Here is a 19,117-nt window from a genome sequence, read left to right on the forward strand (position 1 = left end):
CAAGATATATATGTTGTATATTTAAGTATCAACTAAAAATACAAATATTTTTTTATCCGATTCGAATAGAATGAGAGACGAACAAATTGGGACAAAAAGAGAAATTTGGTATATTGCTTTCCATTTATTTTTTCAATTGATTGGAGATATCTACATCATGCATTGATTACAAAGTACAAATCACGAAACATTACATCAATTGTGTGAAAATCTACGAAACAGCCAAGCTCACAGCTCAACTAACAAGATAAATAAGTCCATCAAAGGGTCTGCAATCACTATAAATCCAACCCAATACAAGTCCCACTAAGGAGAAAAAAGACTCAAATTCTTAACGTGCTAAGGAAATACAAGTCCTGACTGACTGAGTTAGTCCTAATTAATTACTATATCTTGCTTTCCATTTTGAAGGGAAACCATTTTGTTGTGCAACCCAGGAGATGCTCCAAATTTTGTTGTCATATTACTTGTTTGGATTTTGCTATCTTCATAGGATACTCAAAAGACAGGCCCCGTTCTGCTTTTTTTTTTTTTTATTTAAAATCTTCTTTTTCAAAAAAAAAGTAATTTCAAGTTCAAATATAATGAAAATGAAAAATAATTTTTTAATTTTTTTTTGCACTGTTTAAAATATCTCAATAAGATCTATTAAATAAGATATATATTGGTAGGAAAATTATTGGCGTAAATACTTGATTTTTGAGTTTGAAATTACTTTTATTTTCTAAAATTTCTTTTTTTCCTAAACCGGAACAGGGCCTTACCCGTTCGTTTGGAATTTTGAATTTTATAGGTAATCAGTGTAAAGAGAAATAGAGTAATGATTGAAAATACGAGTAATGATTAAAAAAGAATAGAGAGAAAAATGAGAGTAATGAGTGCAAAAAAAAAGGGATAATAATTAGAGTTGAAAATCCAAATCCTTAACCGAACAAGGTCTTTAAGACAATATTCTATTCGTCCCATTTTGTTGGAGCTTCTTTGGAAAACCAAATACTCTATTTAAGGAAACATAATTATTACATTGTACTTTTACGAACTCTCCAATTTTGCCTGGTGACGTGATACTTCTTGATATTCTAATTTATTTAAGGCCAGCAAAAAAGACAGACAAGTGAGAGTGTCAATTACTACCTTTTTCGGAAACTTTTCAACATCGATAATATTTCAAGGACATTCTAAAATAGAATAACAGATCATCTCTAACGAGAGACATTCAAAAATTTGAAAAGTAGTACTTGTCTATCATGTAGTTCTTATCTATCAAAGCACGTGAAGCCTCGCAAACTTTTTAATTTTGACATTTGAGGAGCCTGCTGGAGATGCTCTTGCTTTTTAAATTGACGTTAGAAGGTTCTGCTGGAGATGCTCTTACGCGGCCACAACTATAAACAAAAACCTCGTATCTTTCCTTCCCAGTATCTATCTATCTATCCATCCATCCTTCCTCAAAATGGCTATGGCAGTATGGCCGATTGATTGTGTACCTGCCCAATGCCAACAAACCATAAACAAAACAAAAGTACTAAAATACTAAATAAAGCCGTTTACCTGCAAATTTGGTCTCTGTCTGAACTTTCCTAAAAGACTTTTCCAGCGAGTAGGAATCAGGCAGGAAAACCCCCCCAACCTACTTTCTCCCAAATTCATTCCCCCTGCAACAAGAAAGATACAACTTTCTCTCTCCTCTCTCTACATATAAAGCAGCTGCTTTTTTTTTCCCCGGTACTGTTGGGGGTTTGTTTGACTGTTGTTAGGGTTTGGAGATGTCGGAGTAAATAAGGGTTTTTTTTTGTTGTTGTATTCCGGCGTGATTTCGTGTTGGCGATGTTGATGGCAGACGAAAGGTCGGACCTTTGGAACTTCGAGGATCTGACGGCCGGCACCGATTTTGGTGGATTCGACATCAATTGTCTATTGGACTTAATGGATGATCGTCCCGATCCAGTGCAGGTGTGTTCTGATCCTACTTTTGTTGCGATCGGACGGAAAATTCGGATGCTAGTTTTGTCCTGGAAGTTTCGGAAAAACCTGAGATTTTGGTGGTTGTGTAGTGTAGTGTAGTGTTGTTTTTGTTTTTTTCTTTGTTGTGGAACTGTAATTTAGAGTTTTATTTTGTCTAGATATAGCATCTGTTGGAATGAAACTTGCAAGCTCCCTCTTTTGATATATTCATTTTGTTTGGGAAGTTACATTATTCGCTTAGATTTATTGCCATTGGGTTTTTGGAGGTATTTATACGTATATGAATTGATATGTAGGTATTTACGGAGAGAAGTAAATATAAGAAATGGATGTCATGAATGAATCTTAGGCATTGATTACAATCATGATTTCCCGATTGAATGATATCTGGTGTGTGGCATTCGTAGTTTGTTAGGAGCGTGGTGTTCACTAAGTTGTTTAAGCAACATGAGGTGGAGGATAATATTGTGGATAGGAATAATATGGTACATTACGGTAAGTGATGGTTCATAGTTGAACAAACCATCAGCTAGAGTCGGGGGAGGGGCCATGGGGTTTAAACTAATGCTTGGGTAAAGTGGTTTTCAAGGATATATAGAAGGATAGGCCTTTTTTGGTTATTGAGGTAGGTTCTCAAGAATCAAGATACTCTGACTCGCTGGGAAAGGTTTGTCAAGAACTAATTTGATTCAAGGGGACAACAATTGTATATTTGTTTGATGGTGAATGTATTTGAAGTTTGAAAATTTTCATTGGTAGAGCTGCCTATAGTTTTAGTGCGATAAAATTCGTTGCATATGCTGAAAGGTTTAGGTCAAAGTCAGGGATTCGCACATCGCTTTGACTTCTATATACCCCCCTCTGCTGATAATTCCTGATGCACTATTCTATTTTGGAATGTCTCAAAATGTTGTTCCTTTTTCTAAGCATAATGGGTTACCATTAGTTTTGAAAATAGAGAATAACGGATAATGTTGGAAATCTAGTCAAAATTTTCTAAGCATGCATATATTAATTGCCTCTCCCCATAAAAGGATGTGTTCCCCTGTCAGGGAAAACAATAAGACAGGGGGAGTATTAGTTTCACATTCTAAATGAGCATTACAACTGTTTGATTGTTAAGAAAGGGTAAGAAAAGGGTATTAGATATGCATAAAATATTTTGTACCGAGGCATCAGTTTTTGATTCAGGCGAAGAGTTAGATCTTGCCTCCACCACTTTTTGCTCATCTTTAAATTTTGGGTGAAATTTATGCTCACTTGCACAAGTCCTTTAAGTGTTTTCAAGGAAGCATCTTTTGCTATGTACTTAACATATACGTTGTAATTTGCAGAATCATTCAGAAGATATGTTAGTTGTAAAACAGCAACAAGGTATGCCGGCTTCGATTTTTGGCAATAATGAACAACACTCCCAGCTTCAAACAGGTAAACGTATCATTCTGACAGCCGCTTTGCTTTATGTCCTTTGTGATCTATAATGTTCTTGATCTAAGTATGCTTGGTTCGTCTAGGCTTGGATGAAAACTGTATAATATAATAGTAGTATACCAGTTCTAATAGTTTGAACTAATGTCTTCAAAGGCTGAGTTGAGGCTTGCATCAAGGTGAGACATCCAAAATATACCATAAGGATTTGAATTTGTGCTTTAGCCTCCAAAGGTGTGCCATGTATGCCTTATTTGATGGTGCATCCATTGGGTGGTTGAATTTTAATTACCCACTATGGCAGCCTCAGGTGAAGTGCTACGGTCCAGTGCGAATGAAGAAGTCTTTTTGGTCTAATAAATGTGACTGGTAGTTGTTTTATTTAGCAATTGGAGATTATCATATCCTTTAGTCTTTTATTGTTATTACTTATTAGGTTGGTATTTATAAATAAGAGGTTTGCCGTTGTATTCTTTAGACATTGATTAGTAAGATTGAGAGGGTTTGAGAGCTAGGGTTGTTTGCCTTGTGTGTGATTCTATCCGTATCTCTATCTATCTCGCCTCCATCATTTAGTATCAAAGCTTAGGCCTGAGATTCCATCTCCCATCTCTTTCACTCCCTCTCTCTATTGCTGCCCCTTTGTCATTACTTTCTCAAAATTTGGAGCATATGCAATGAAACAGTCAAATCGTCATCATGAGCATAGTTTTTGAAACCTAGAACACCTTTGTGAAATCTCGCAAATCATTGTAACCCAGTCAGAACTCAGAATCATCTGAACCCAGTCGGATCTGAAGCTATAGCTGCCATCACAGCCCGATCTGGCAGCACAGCCGATTGCCGCTGAAAATTTTTGGAAGGTGAGGATATCTGTCAGCTTCGTTGCACCTCGTTTAGTTCTTCAGTCATGGCATTCCATCATTGCTAGAGCGTAAGATTTTTGACCGCAATGCAGACACTGCAGACAGTAGTTATAATCTCACGTTCCTAACCTTTAGCTGACTCAGCTTTTAACCATTTCAGTTTAATGGAACCCAAATCTACCCTAATAGTTACAGTAAAACGCAGCCCAAACTCTTTAAGCCGACTATAAGGTTAGATCAGCCTTTGTGACAACATTGTCTAGCTCACTTATGACCATTCAGCCTAATCATTTGCGTTTAACAACCCCCACCAACTCCAAACCCTGTAAACCACCCAACCCACTTCACAGCCAGACCCATCCCACATCTCTAACCAGCCAAAATGATTGAGCAACCCTAACAAAACAAAAAGGAAAATAGCCCTGCTATATATCCTTTAGGGGTGAAATCGGTTCGGTTCGGGGAGATTTTTTCCAGGACCAATTCGGTTCAGGGCATGACTTTTCAGGACCAATCCCGACCGATTTTATTTCGGTTCGGTATCAGTTCGGGGCGGGGTCGGTCCGGTCGGAGATTTCGGGGAAATCGGTTTGACTGAAATGGGCCAGCCTGGGCCAAGTTAAAAAACTGATTTTGAGCCAAACCCACCACTAGATTTTAGGGTTAGATATCAATGGACCAGATTTTAGGAGTAAAGATCAACGGATCAGATCGGTTCGGTCCTATTCCGGTCTAACAATTCGGTTCAGTCCGGCCGGAATTCCAGGCAACCGAACCCTATCTGAACCGGGACGAGACTGACCGAAAACCGAAAAAACAACCGGTTTCTCCGGTTGGTTTGGGTTTTTTTTTTTCCACCCCTAATATCCTTTCCCCACAGCTCTATTGGACCACTTTAGCCACAAACAACCCGCTCGTTTACCATATACCTAAACCTCGGTGACCAATGCAAATATAATGCATGTTTAATGGCTTATATCAAGAAGGATAGAATTTTGAACAATCGGAACAAGGTTTGACCAAAACAATCAAATGATCCTTATGGATCGTGAGTCCCTTAAAGATATGGAACTTCTAATTTGGCACCACTGTCTAGATTAGTCACAACAACATTCATTTTTTTTTCTCCATTTTGAAACCAAATTGGAGAAGCACAATGTGAATGGATAACAAATGCAAATAGAGAGACTTGAACCCAAGACCACTGAGAATCGACGCTTTGATACCATGTTAAGCCACCAAGTGTACCAAAAGCTTTAGTTTTTAAGAAATGGGCCCAACAATGTATGTCAAACTATCCAACAATCATGTGAAATGTTACTTATCTGGAACTACAGATATCTCTCTCTCTCTCTCAATTGTGTGAAGGTCTTACGGGAGAGAGATGTGACCAAAGTCAGCCATGCAATGGCTACAAATAGTGCTAATATATGTTGTGGGTATGCTTTCATCTTATGAAACTTATTGTACTCTGTAGAGATGACCATGGGCATAGTTTTAGCTTGTAAGAGTGACTCAGCTTTAATTAAATAATTACAAATATAATATATGTATACGTATGTATGTATGTCTCTGTGTTTGCAGGAGGTTTTATAATTTACTTGATCTTACTCTCTCTCTCTCTCTCTCTCTCTCTCTCTCTCTCTCTTGTATTTTGTATTATTTTATTTGACATGAAAGTATATTATAAATTGTTTTGCCAACCACTATTTGGGCGGTAGATAACACGTTTCACAAATATCAGTTAACTGATACCAACATATTCATCATGCATATCAATGCAGTTTTTGCAAATTATCCTCCGGCACTAGTCCGACTGGTGGCATTTTCCAATTGTAAATGCTTACGCCTTTCCTAGCATGGGATAAAAATGCCTCACTTGGGTATAGAATTAGTGATCAGTTAACATACATAAGGGACCTCTACACCTAAAAGCTAAAGTTTCTATGGAGCCATCAGCCACATTCTGCTTTATAATGAACAAGACAAGACAAGTCAAGCGTTTGTGCTTTCACTGCTTTGTGTGGTCAAAATGCAATATTTGAATGATGACATGCAATTGTGTGGTCCCACGTTTTATGTACTTCACGCATTGCACGCTGAGAACTTTGCTCAAGTTGATAGCTTGCCTCTACAAAGCTGCAGAAAGTAAAGACATTATTGCAGCATGCACCTGCACAGTTCTGTATAGTCAAGCCATATCGAACGAAGCCCAAGCTTAAGCATTTTAAAACTTTTCTGACAGCTAGTTATTTTATGCTTACCAGAATTTTGACTGCATAATAGCGAGACTGGGTATTACATCATGATGCTAACTTGATGTCGTTATGACTTTTCCTTTGAATTTGTCCAGTATACCCGGCGACATCTACGTTTGGGGCTGAGTTTGCAGGATCTGGTACATTTTCTACTTCATACAACTCTGAAGTATTGGATTATAGGGCTGGTGTTTCAGGTGGTTCTTTTGAATCTGTGGGGAACTTCGTCAGCTATGATTGTGGAAAGCAGAATGCTTCAGGTCAGACTGGTTCTCTAATGGATAGCTGGCCTGTAAGTCTTCCAGATGCAGGTCGGATATTGCCAGTTCCAGGTAAAGATTCTTAAGTGCATGTAGTAATGGAGTCTGTCAAAATGTTTCTTCTCATAGCAATAATGATTGGAAAGGAACTCAATTTGAAATACCTAATTGCAGTACCACATATCAAGCTTCAGATTTCATAGGGATGTTGGATTCTAATTAACTGAACCCAACTGATTGGGGCATAAGCCTAGTTTGGTTTGGTTGGATTCCACTCGTCTGAAGTAAGAAACTGAATCAGTTCAGGTGTGTTTGGAGGGGAATTCTACCTGCCGATACCTGTGATTATGTGGTTATAAGAACTTAGTATTGGTGTTTTTCTTGCACTTATGTGTGTAGTGTTGTAGTGTAGCTTCTTCATTTCATTATTTGCGGATGTCCTACTTTTCTAGAATTTCTGTTGGAAGAACTGATTAAGGTTTCTTCATGTTTCAGATGGATCTCACTGCCCCTTGTTGGAGAAGTCAGATGTTAATTATGCATATTGTGTTCCAGCTGAAAACAGCTTTCAAACCTTTGGGAGACCAGAGATCATGGAATCCTGCATGATGGATATGAATAGGCCTGTGCCTTGGATTGATAGTTTTGATTTTCAATTTATGTTTGACAACAATGAAACTGTTAGCTATATGAAGGATGAACGGGAGGATCTCTCATCTAAGATTGCAGAAAAATATGGTGCGATCATGTCAGAGGCCCAAGTGGGAAGCGATGGTGGAGCAGTCTTGGGAGCACCAATGACCGGCGGCAACAGAGTTAGTGGGTTTAGTAGTAACTGCAAAGAAAATAACATTAGATCACCCACACGTGGGCATTCTTTCATGAAAACCAATTGTAAACCTATCATTGACATGATGTTGTCACCAGCTTTGCCTTGTACTCCTTCATATGCGCCTAGAAAAAAACAAGTTACTATAAAGGATGAAACAACTAATGAATTGGTTGCATCTCGGAGAATGCCAACACAATTGTTGCCACCTAATCTACCTTCCAATTCAAAGAGGAAGCTGTTGGTTCATTCAAAGGATGAAAAAGAAGATATGAATTTTGCATCTGAAAGAGCTTTTCCTGTTGCTGGTGATCATGGTATTGATGGACAGGTCTCAGAGCAGTCTTGCAGCCAGCCATCTACTCCGATAAAGATGCAGTTAGGTAACTTAGGGTGCACAAAAGTTGAAAATGGAAGTAAATTGATTCAGCCCAAGAGTTTGGGTACCCATCTTTCGAAGGTCAGCTGCCAAACAATATGCAGTAATGCCAGGGTTAGCTCGCATGGTGAAGATGGCTCGGATGTGTGTATTATCCTTGATAGATTTGAACCTTCACCAACTGAAATGTGTCCAGTGAATAGGAAATCCCTCGTCTCTTTGCAGCATTCTACGTATACTGAGCCCATTAATCACGTGGCAGCGGCAGGTGTAAAGCTTAGAGCAAATGATGAACGCCTAATTTATCGAGTAGCATTACAGGTGAGCCCTCACTGTTTGAGATGATCTTGTTGCTTATAAATCGCAAGAATTTAAAGCTGCTGATTTTTAATCCAGTATCTGGTGTAGCTAGGAGCCCTGCCTAGTGAGTTATAAGTAGTATAAGTTGGTTTCCGTACAAAATATGATTAATTTGACGTACGCTTCCGCTGCTTGCATCCAAATTTGGAAACTGGATTATTTGGTTTTTAACTACGGTTTGAACACGAAGCAGATGTCCGAGAGAGAAGAAAAATTCTAGTTTCTTACATCTATTGATAGAAACCTTCATATCCTCTAGTTCTATTTGATTGCAAGTACATTAATCTAAACAACACCTTATGTCACTTTGCTGCACGCAATATGTATCTGAATGTTCGTTCCTATCCATTTACCCATATCCAACTTTTGGGTACATATCCCAAAGCTAAGATTAAGGATTTAGGGATGTCCGTGCTCGGACGCACATCCACACTTGATGCTTATATCCAAGTCTTCGTAAAATTGGTGCTAAGGATGTGAATGAACTTACTGTTGAGTGTATAACTTTGATTGCATGTTGCTTTTGGTGTGTTAGTTGGCTTTTTTTGTGTGCACATAGAACCAATAGACTATCTTTTGCTTGAATTCCATCAATTTTATGAAACTAACTCTTTGATGAATTATTGCAATGTTTGGCAGCTATTTTTTTGCCTTTTGGATTTTGATTAAGTTTAATGGTTTACCAACAAGAAACATTTGCATGACAAATATGTTCATCTTTAAACAAGATTTTTTTTGAAAATGTATGTATGAAAAATGGGTGTATTATTCTTTCTACTAGGGACCATTGTTCTATTCTTCATTGGTCTCCTCCCTTCCTGTTCTATTCCGTAAGAAACAAATTAAGTGGTTCAACTAAGGAGAGGCATGTACAACTAACTTTTTTTTTTAATAGAATATATAAATCACTAGTGTGTTGGTCCTATGTCTGTGTCGAATCATGGCCCTTGTATTTGTGCCTTCAGAAGCACAGATATGGGCTAAGGAGAGACATGTACAACTAACTTTTTTTTTATAGAATAAATCACTAGTGTGTTGGTGCTGTCTGTGTAGAATCGTGGCCCTTGTATTTGTGCCTTCAGAAGCACAGATATGGGCAACATTGACTTGTTGGCACTACATTTTCAAAAGTATTTTCTCATGACCCGATAAGGAAACGTCAGTGAATAGGTCTCTTTTATAGGTATACATGGAAAACAAATATTTTATTTTAATATTTACATCACAATGTGATATTAAAACGGCAAGAAGTCAATTTTACATTCTGTGTACTTGAAAAAAACTTTGAACTTAGAGAGGTAATATTGATCTTGAATTTTTTCCCACAAGCCAATTCGATTTTACCAGATTTTGGGCATTATTGAAAACACAAATTGTAACAGGGGATTAGTAATATAGTTACACATTGTCCTTATTTTCCATTGGATCACTCATCGCTTTTCATTTGGAGTGGTAAGTACATATGTCCCCCCCACAGTTGTCTGAAGCATAACTGGTTCTGCTGTAAAATTAAAGTCACGTCTGTGTGTGTCCACAAGTGTCGGTGCCTTCTTAGAAGTGTGCTTGCTTCTTATTTTGTCCCGACTGATTACACCCAAAACATATACATCCTGTACTTGCTATGCTAGCAGGTGTTTTAAGAGATTCAGGTGCTGGGGTGGCATTATCTTTGTGCAGAAATGTTTTTCTTGTTTTTTCAATGCCAAACAATTCTTGAGGTCAGTGTTTTGGTTTGCATTGCAGGATCTTTCTCAGCCTAAAACTGAAGCTACTCCACCAGATGGTGTTCTGGCAGTGCCACTTTTAAGACACCAGGTTTTGACCTGTCTTTAGGTTGAATTGCGTTTATGTTTTGTTTTGGATTCTTTGGTCAAGCATAGAGAATCATTTGGCAATATGTGACCTGAAGTTTGTTGGAAGCAGACACGTTGACTGGGCTTATGTTTGAGATGCTCCGTGGAGGAAAAATATAAGGTGTCTGCCACAATAATGATGATACCAAGAATGAAACATTCAATTTCCTAAAAGGAATTTCGTGTTGTAGGATTGCAGTTCGATCTATTCTATTTGCTAGATGCGTAGTTGTGCTGATGGATATAATGAAAGTAGCCAATCCAAGGGTAGTTTGATGTATCATCATTCATGTTTGATACTGGTGGGAACTTACCTACCCTGTCTGTGCGTGTAATATTATCTTTCTATGGGGGTAATTGCCTGGATTGACAACAGTTGAAATTTTGGGCAGAGAATTGCTTTGGCTTGGATGGTCAAGAAGGAGACAGCTAGCTTACACTGCTCTGGAGGAATTCTTGCAGACGATCAGGTTGGTTTCTTTGGTTCTTAAACTTTAACATATATTCCCTCTGTCCCGTATTCTTCATGTCTTTTGTCAATTCCCAGTTTTTTTGAGGGTAAATGAAATAATTGCATTTATATTTAAATTGACATGCAGTAATTTTCAGCAGACCCTTTATTCTCACTTTTTAATACCTTAAGCCATTAAGTGATTGTTTTGGAGAACTAAAAGGTTTTAGTATTTTGACTTTTCGAAGAGGACTAAAGTTTTTGTGGGACATCCCAAACTGGAAAGATGGACCAGCAATATGGGACATATGGAGTATATTTTGATATTTTAATGTTACTTGAACGTAGATGGTGAAGGAAGTGATCTTGATTTGTTCTGGGTTTATACAATTGTGCTCTGACAGGGACTGGGAAAAACAATATCAACAATCGCTCTTATACTCAAGGAAAGGGCTCCGTCGTCCAAAGCTTGTCCAGATAATTTGAAACCCAATGAAATGGAACCCTTAAATCTGGACGAAGATGATGGTTGTGTGCCTCACCTTGACAGATCAAAGCAGGATGTTGAATCATGTGGAGTTGTGTCTAATGGAGCTTCACTCAACCACAGGGACACTTCCGTGCAAGCAAAGGGTAGGCCAGCTGCTGGAACCCTTGTTGTATGTCCTACGAGTGTCCTAAGGCAATGGGCTGATGAATTGCACAATAAGGTGACTAGGAAAGCAAATCTATCTGTTTTAGTATATCATGGAAGCAATCGAACGAAAGATCCTTTCGAGCTGGCCAAGTATGATGTTGTTCTTACAACATATGCAATTGTAAGCACAGAGGTCCCAAAGCAGCCTCTTGTTGATAAAGATGATGTAGTTCATCCTACGGGACTTTCATCCAGTAACAAGAGGAAATATCCTCCTAGTTCTAACAAAAAATCTTTGAAGGGTAAGAAGAAGGGAATGGATGATGCATTGCTTGAATCTGCTGCTCGTCCTCTTGCTAGGGTTGGATGGTTTAGGGTTGTTCTGGATGAGGCACAGAGCATAAAAAATCATAGAACTCAAGCAGCTAGGGCTTGTTGGGGGCTCCGTGCTAAGCGCAGGTGGTGCTTATCTGGGACCCCTATCCAGAATGCTGTTGACGATCTCTATAGCTACTTCAGATTTCTCAGATACGATCCGTACGCTGTGTATAAGTTATTCTGCTCCACGATAAAGTTCCAGATCAATAGGAATCCAACGAAGGGTTACAAAAAGCTACAAGCTGTCTTGAAGACAATAATGCTTCGTCGTACAAAAGGTGAATCGGAACAAGTTTTATTTGAAAATTTTATCCTCATCTTTTTATTGGAAACTACATGTCACAATTCTTCTATGCTTCTCAATATTCTAGGAGTTGATTCCTTTAGGAAGCTTTTTTTGCTGGACGTATTGAAATAGCTTCCTGTCACTTATCTCTAATAACTACTGTAGTGTGTTGAGTTTCCATTGTTTTACCCTAGGAGGCATGTAACTTGACCAGGGCCTGCCTTTTTCTTGCATTTGCATTTGTTAATGAACATTTCCAGTAAATTGCTAGGAACTTTATGTCAAAGATTATTGTTGTGCTCGTTCCCGAAATTTTTATTTTGTTGCACGTCTTGCGAGTCACTGGATGATGTGTTAAATAAACCACTTATTTTAAGGAGAAAATGGTTCTATGGCTTATATTATAGTAGTGTACTTTCATTGCATTTTTTACAAATAGCTATAGGGTGTTGGCTTGCAGTCAAATTTGTTCCTATGCACGATGGTAGGTAGTATTGTTTTGGTGCCGCCGCTTGTATACCAACATTGATGGATGTATGAGTTTTGAGCTTTGCCACCAAGGAATGCTAATACCCTAAGAATTTACGCTTTGGGATGGCGCTCCAACGCATGGTGTACACCTTTGCAAGAAAAATGGTGGATTTGGTGATCAATCCCTCTAAGTTTTTCCAAACTCACATGTACTAATTAAATATTGAGATAGTGGTGCTTGGGAAAAACAATGCAAAAATCTGGATATTCGGCTCCTAGAAATGTTTTTCCGTGAGTAATTTGAAAGAATATTTTTCTATATTGGATGTTGATTGTTTTAAAGATGCACATCTAATATAGTAGATAGGGTGTATGGCATACCACATTCCTGTTCCACGATCTGCTTTGTTCTTTATCCGACTTATTCAAAATTGGTCGCTCTTATTCTGTCTGGAACTGCAACTGGGACTACATCAATGTGCGACCTGCTTCTGGGACTAACTGTTATTTTTTGGCAATTTTTCCTCTAGGCACACTTCTTGACGGGGAACCCATCATCAACTTACCACCCAAATCAGTAGAACTGAGGAAAGTGGATTTTACAAAGGAGGAGCGCGATTTCTACTGCAGACTAGAGGCTGATTCGAGAGCTCAGTTTGCAGTATGTTGTTTCTTGTTTCTTTGGGAAATACTTTCTTAACAGTGCAATTTGTCATGTCATTTGTTTAAATGGTTCAATGCTGTGTGCATTTTTTAGTTCTCTTTTCTGTGGTCCTCCTTTTGACCACTAGATTTTTATGTTACGTTATGTACTGTCAGGAATATGCGGCTGCTGGAACTGTCAAACAAAATTACGTCAACATTTTGTTGATGCTCTTGCGCCTTCGACAAGCTTGTGATCATCCTCTTCTTGTGAGGGGATACAAATCTAGTTCCACATGGAAATCATCAGTTGAAGTGGCGAAGAAGCTTCCTCAGGAGAAGCAAGTTTGTCTTCTGAAGTGCTTGGAAGATTCTTTGGCTATTTGCGGCATATGCAATGTATGTGTCCACTTGCTTGTCGTTTTTTTGAATGTTTCAAACCTATCATCTTTTGTTATCCATTTCTTACAAAAACCTTTCCAAGCATCTTTTAATAATGATATCAGAGCATTGAATAAGGGCGGGTGGAAGTTCATATAGCTAATACAAGAGATTTGCCCGCTTGATGCAACATGTATAACTCAAAATCCAATATGTTTTGCTATTCGGCCCCATCCTGGTGCCTTGCGCTTGAGTCATACCCTCTCACTCTCCCAAAAATGTTGGTACAAGTTTTCCTACCTATTATTTCTGATAGAGTCCCAGAGCCTGCGGTTAGCTGGGACCTTTAATTATGGTTATGTTTATTATACACTCTGCATTAGAAGTTAATGGTGAGAGAGAAACATTCCTTCTCATGCCTCGTACAAGGAAAATGGCCATAACTGATGTTTCCATGTTTGTGTATATCCAGTGCCAAACCTTGTTTCTATGTTCTAGTATTCCCTGGTCAATATTCTCATTAGCTGTAGTATGTACCACAGCTAGAGGTTCTTGCTTTCAACTTCTATTGACAGATGTGATTAGTAGCACATATGATTTGGGGATTATTTTTGGGAAGATTGGTAAATATGGGATCAAGGATAGATAGAGGATACATGTGGGGTCTACGGGATAATTGATGAAATTGGATATACCTTAGTGGGAAAGAATGGGACAAAGAAATGAGGATAGTTTTTGACTGTTCAGATGAAGAAGGAAGATCAATCCAGAGTGGAGGGACTAGCTAATTCCACCTCCCCATTGTATTACTTTGCCCGACATAAGTAGGACTAAATGACCAATAGTCCCTTGTTGTCCAGTCCTGGACTTACTACTGGCTGTTTTAAACACTGACCATAGCCAATGCGGGAACATGTGGTCCCCTCGCATGTTCCCTAATCCTAAATACCTCCCAATTCCCATTTGGTCCTGTGAACCAGACATTCATTACATTCTAGGAACATAAACTCCTACATGTCAGTGGTTTCATTCGTAACTTGTAAGTTTTCCAAGCTTCCCATTTGTTAGCTGCTTCTCTGCTTACGCTTAAATTTTTTTATTCATGTATTGATCTTGAAATTATGCCCCTTCCATGTATCAATATTGATCTTTATTGAAGTTAGAGAGGTACTTATTTCTTGAAATAAATATGTTGCCATTCACTTAGGACCCGCCTGAGGATGCTGTTGTCACAAGCTGTGGGCATGTCTTTTGTAACCAATGTGTTTGTGAGCATATTTCCGGTGATGACAACCAGTGCCCCACCAGAAATTGCAAAGCTAGACTCGGTTTATCATCGGTGTTTTCAAGTGCCACCTTAAAATGTTCTCTCTCTGAGCAATCTGGTCAAGATAGTATTCCTGATTGTTTCAGTTCTCAAGCCTCTGATAAGCTTGAGCCTTTTCAGTGGAGTCCATTTCATTCCTCAAAAATCAAGGCTGCTCTTGAGGTGCTGCAAACACTATCCAAGCCAAGCTTATCCTTGCCAAGCCTATCATCAGAAAACTCTGATCCTCTTTCAAGTGGGTTAGAGCGGTATCTGCTTGATAACAGAAACTCAGATTTGGATAATGGTCTGAATGAGTCGCTTAAAGTAGCCGGAGAGAAAGCAATAGTCTTCTCTCAGTGGACAAGGATGTTGGATTTGCTTGAAACTTGTCTTAAGGATTCTTCCATTCAGTACAGGAGGCTTGATGGTACGATGACTGTTGCTGCTAGAGATAAAGCTGTGAAAGATTTTAACACTCTTCCTGAGGTTTGTGGAGATATTGAATCTTTTGTTTCTATGCTTCTATTGCTTTGATGTTCATGACTTGAGAGATTTCATGTCTTTTGGAAATCTTAAAGTAGGAATTTTTTAGTGCTTGATGGAGGTAGAATTGTATGGAAAACCCACCTGTAACTTTTTTTTTCCTCTAGGAGAAAATATAAGAAAATTCTTGAATATGAGGTTTTAGTTGACAAATTTAATAATCTGCCTGAGGTTTGTGGGGATCTTGGAATCTTTTGTTAGTTTGTTGCAATATCTGCTACTTAACAAATTTCATCTCTCGAATTTGATCACTTGTGCTTTGTTTTAGGTGTCCGTCATGATTATGTCCTTGAAAGCAGCTAGTCTTGGACTGAACATGGTTGCAGCTTGTCGTGTTCTTCTTCTTGACCTCTGGTGGAACCCTACAACTGAAGATCAAGCGGTGGATAGAGCCCATCGGATTGGACAGACCCGTCCGGTTACAGTTTTGCGGTTGACGGTTAAAGACACAGTTGAAGATCGCATCTTAGCTCTCCAGGTATTATATTGTGCTCGTATCTTCTACTCAATAATTTCCATTTTCATTGTAAAAAACTTCTACTTTTTTAAGGTAAGAGTATAAAAGCACACATTTTTTTTTTTTTTTTTGGCTAAGCTATAAAATCACACTTTGCACTCTCATTATCATTGGCGCTGAATTTGTCTCTTTACTTCTTTTTTTCTGTTTCCAATAATTATCTGCAATTCTAATTGAACTTGTGAAATTTTTTTTTTACTCTGTTTGAGAACTTGTATGTATTTCTTGATATGTAAGTACATTCTTAAAACAAGGCATAAAGGGTATGTTAACCCGACTATATACACTTTTATGTGTACATAAAATCCATTCATATCAAGAAAGTGGTCAAGAGAGGGATTGGTGAGGATAATTTACTTGCAAATAGTAGTTGCTGGTTTCTTGAATGAACATCTCTTTGAAATTCACTATCCCTGTTTATTTCTCAGCTAAGTTATATTGTAGTTCAGTTATATTGCCATTTTATGTTGCTGGAAGGAAGGGAAGGATTTATGTTATGAAATGGAATGACTTGTCATTTATTACTCAACTGGTTACATGGCTGGCATTTTTTGCTCAAACTCACACGCTTTTGACTGCTAAAGTACCTCATGGTTTCAAAATTCACGCAGTAGTACACACTAAGGCAAATGATACGATTAGACCTTGATATGGTGAACCGCAATATGGATAATGAACCTTTCAACTATAGTAGTTCTACTATACAGGCGGAGAGGAAAAAATGTTTATGAAGGTAAATGATGGAATGAAAAAATGTTTATGAAGGTAAATAATGGAATGATGCAAACATACAAGTACACAATTGGGGAAACGAACTTTGGAACAACTGCTGCAGGCACAAGTTTATTTGATTTGCGAGTCATTCATTTAGCCCGCTGTTACTTCCTCGTTCTTCGATTGACCAAAATGCACATGTAAATTTGAAAAGTATACGTCAAGATATTCTGGAGGAGACGGAAGAATGATAAGTGACGCTTCTGATAATCCCCATTGTATTTGAAATTGGCATATCACTTGCGGATTGAATTGCAGGGGGTATTCTTATCTATAACTTACCAAAGTATTGAAATCTGAATTTGCTATGCTGCTTCTCTACCCAGTTTATTCTTATTCCTTGGATAATCTTCTGTATCTTAAAATCTACATCATCTCTCTTAGAGCAGGTCTTCATTTTACAGATTTCGGCGGGAATGCTAATTTATGCATGTGCTCTGTTCTGTTTTGCAGCAAAAGAAGAGAGTGATGGTTGCTTCGGCATTTGGTGAGGACGAGAAGGGTAGTGGTCAGACTCGCCTTACGGTAGAGGACTTGAAGTACCTGTTCATGGCCTAACTTGGGTATTTCTTATCTATTCATTGGACCCTCTTTTTGATTTGTGTTCTACAAATTCGTTATCAGCAGCAGCACAGTTGAAGCCTTTTTTTAACAGAATGCAGTTACTAGAATAGAAAACTCCCGACTTGGTTGGGGGCATTTGTTGGAGAATTGACATGATCATATTTTTGACATTCATTTTTTGTCTTGACTAATTGTATAGAGCATTTGGAGTACTGATTATAGGAGCCCCTGTAGTTTTCTTCTTCTCCTTCTTCTTCTTCTTCTTCTTCTCTCTCTCTCTCTCTCTCTCTCTCTCTCTCTCTCCCAAACTGTAAAGGATCCAGTTGTCTTTCATTTATCCACATACAGATACTGCTAACCATCGTGTGTTGATTGGTTGATGTGATTATTTATGTATTTTCCTCTCTTGGTTCCTTTTTATTTGTTCTTAATTACTCTCTCCTCATGAAAGCACTGGTCCACTGTGAAAAGTCGTGTTATTTTTTTGGATAAAAGATAAAATTACTTTGGCTTATAATCGTTGAATTTCTTGCACCGATTTAGAGAGCTGATTGAGATCTTTAATTTGGTGCAGAAGTTTCAAACTACTATTATGCACGGAAGAACTATAGTTACGACTTATGAGTGATGGAATTATGAAAACTTATAAATAGGGTTGATTTGCGTTCGTCTGATCCTTCCCTTAGTAGGAAGCATATAGATAAGAGCATTTGTTGTTTGTTCAATGAGCTAATGTGGTTTTTTGATTAATAGAAAGCTATTAGTAATTTTATGATTATCTTAAAGTGAGGTTAATTGCAAGGCTAAGGAGTAAAAGAATAGTGTTGGGTTGAAGAGATTAACGGATTAGCAGGCTTAAACAAGATTTGCTGGGCTACAATCTGCTGCAGTAAGGAGTAATTCAGATTCATTAAGAAGATCAAGTTTTACTCGTAACTGCTACACATAGACCACATTTATTCTCATTATACTACGGAATTTGAATTTATATCATGTTTTATTTTCTGCGTATAACCTGTTTGAATAGGATCGTTGATTTTCCGAAAAGTTATTTTTTTCCCCGTAAACTTAACTTGGCGCCCTTATGATGCACAATTTCTGGCTTCGTTCCTGACTATCTAAATCACTTTTGAATACTAACAGAATATCCAACCATTTTTCCGGCAGATAAATGAAGCCTTATTTTGTAAAGAAGTGGTCCGTTCATTCATTTTAGGAAAGGACACAAAATTCAGTCTTTTGGTTATGGTATTGTTTATTTTGTTATCATTTTAGTGAATTCACTCGAATATCGTTGTTTCATAAGAGAAAAAGATGTCATTTTAAAGGATTTTCAACTGATGTGGTGATTCTTTTCTTCTTCTTCTACTTTTTTTTTTTTTTGAGAAAAATCTATTAATATCCTTTTTGCACGACAACAAACACATAACATGGTGATGTGGTGGTTTCTCAAATTGCCGTATAATAGCATTCCTTTTAATTGCTATGAAATAATGGGACATGAGCATGTTGTGTGTTTTGTTGTGCAAAATAATACTCCCTTTTCTCTAAATAAGTGTCCATTCCACAATCCTAGACCTTACAAAAGATGCATTCTTTCATTTAAAAATTTAATTTTTTTCTCACAATTTAAAAGAAATCATTGCTATCTATTGATTTGTGGAAATTTTTTTTTTCAACGAATCAAATGCATTTTTTTAAAGGCTTAGGTTTGCGAGTTGGACAGTTATTTAGTAACAGGAGTATGCTAAGACTTGCTTTGGGTTCTAAAGTATTTGTTCAAATTAATAAATGAAGCAGCATGAAGCAGATAGGGTCCCATGGTCTAGTGGTCAGGACATTGGACTCTGAATCCAGTAACCCGAGTTCAAGTCTCGGTGGGACCTTTGTCTTTTGCATATTAGTATTGCTCCTTTTCCATTCCACAAGACCATTTTAAACCAAAAACAAGCCAAGTGTACTTATT

At 37.8% G+C, this 19,117-nt stretch overlaps 1 protein-coding gene and 1 non-coding gene across 3 annotated transcripts; both read left to right on the forward strand.

Annotated features, from left to right (window-relative positions):
- The first annotated feature begins 1,385 nt into the window (after nucleotides 1–1,385).
- LOC131312778 (helicase-like transcription factor CHR28) lies at nucleotides 1,386–17,569 on the forward strand. Of its 2 annotated transcripts, none has more exons than XM_058340756.1 (12): nucleotides 1,386–1,953; nucleotides 3,300–3,393; nucleotides 6,613–6,849; nucleotides 7,273–8,306; nucleotides 10,089–10,160; nucleotides 10,591–10,668; nucleotides 11,054–11,942; nucleotides 12,952–13,082; nucleotides 13,241–13,462; nucleotides 14,652–15,239; nucleotides 15,565–15,784; nucleotides 17,050–17,244. In XM_058340756.1, coding segments are annotated over exons 1-12 (3,693 nt in total). In that variant the 5' UTR covers nucleotides 1,386–1,827; the 3' UTR covers nucleotides 17,052–17,244. The 2 variants fall into 2 exon arrangements, with proteins under 2 accessions (XP_058196739.1, XP_058196738.1); XM_058340755.1 differs by having other exon boundaries at nucleotides 1,391–1,953; nucleotides 15,565–15,774; nucleotides 17,041–17,569.
- Nucleotides 17,570–18,965: 1,396 nt separating this feature from the next.
- On the forward strand, nucleotides 18,966–19,037 carry TRNAQ-CUG (transfer RNA glutamine (anticodon CUG)). The gene has a single exon. It is a non-coding gene; the product is annotated as a tRNA-Gln (tRNA).
- Nucleotides 19,038–19,117: the final 80 nt, after the last annotated feature.

This window comes from Rhododendron vialii, chromosome 13a (assembly GCF_030253575.1).
Source record: "Rhododendron vialii isolate Sample 1 chromosome 13a, ASM3025357v1".
Lineage (NCBI taxonomy): Eukaryota > Viridiplantae > Streptophyta > Magnoliopsida > Ericales > Ericaceae > Rhododendron > Rhododendron vialii.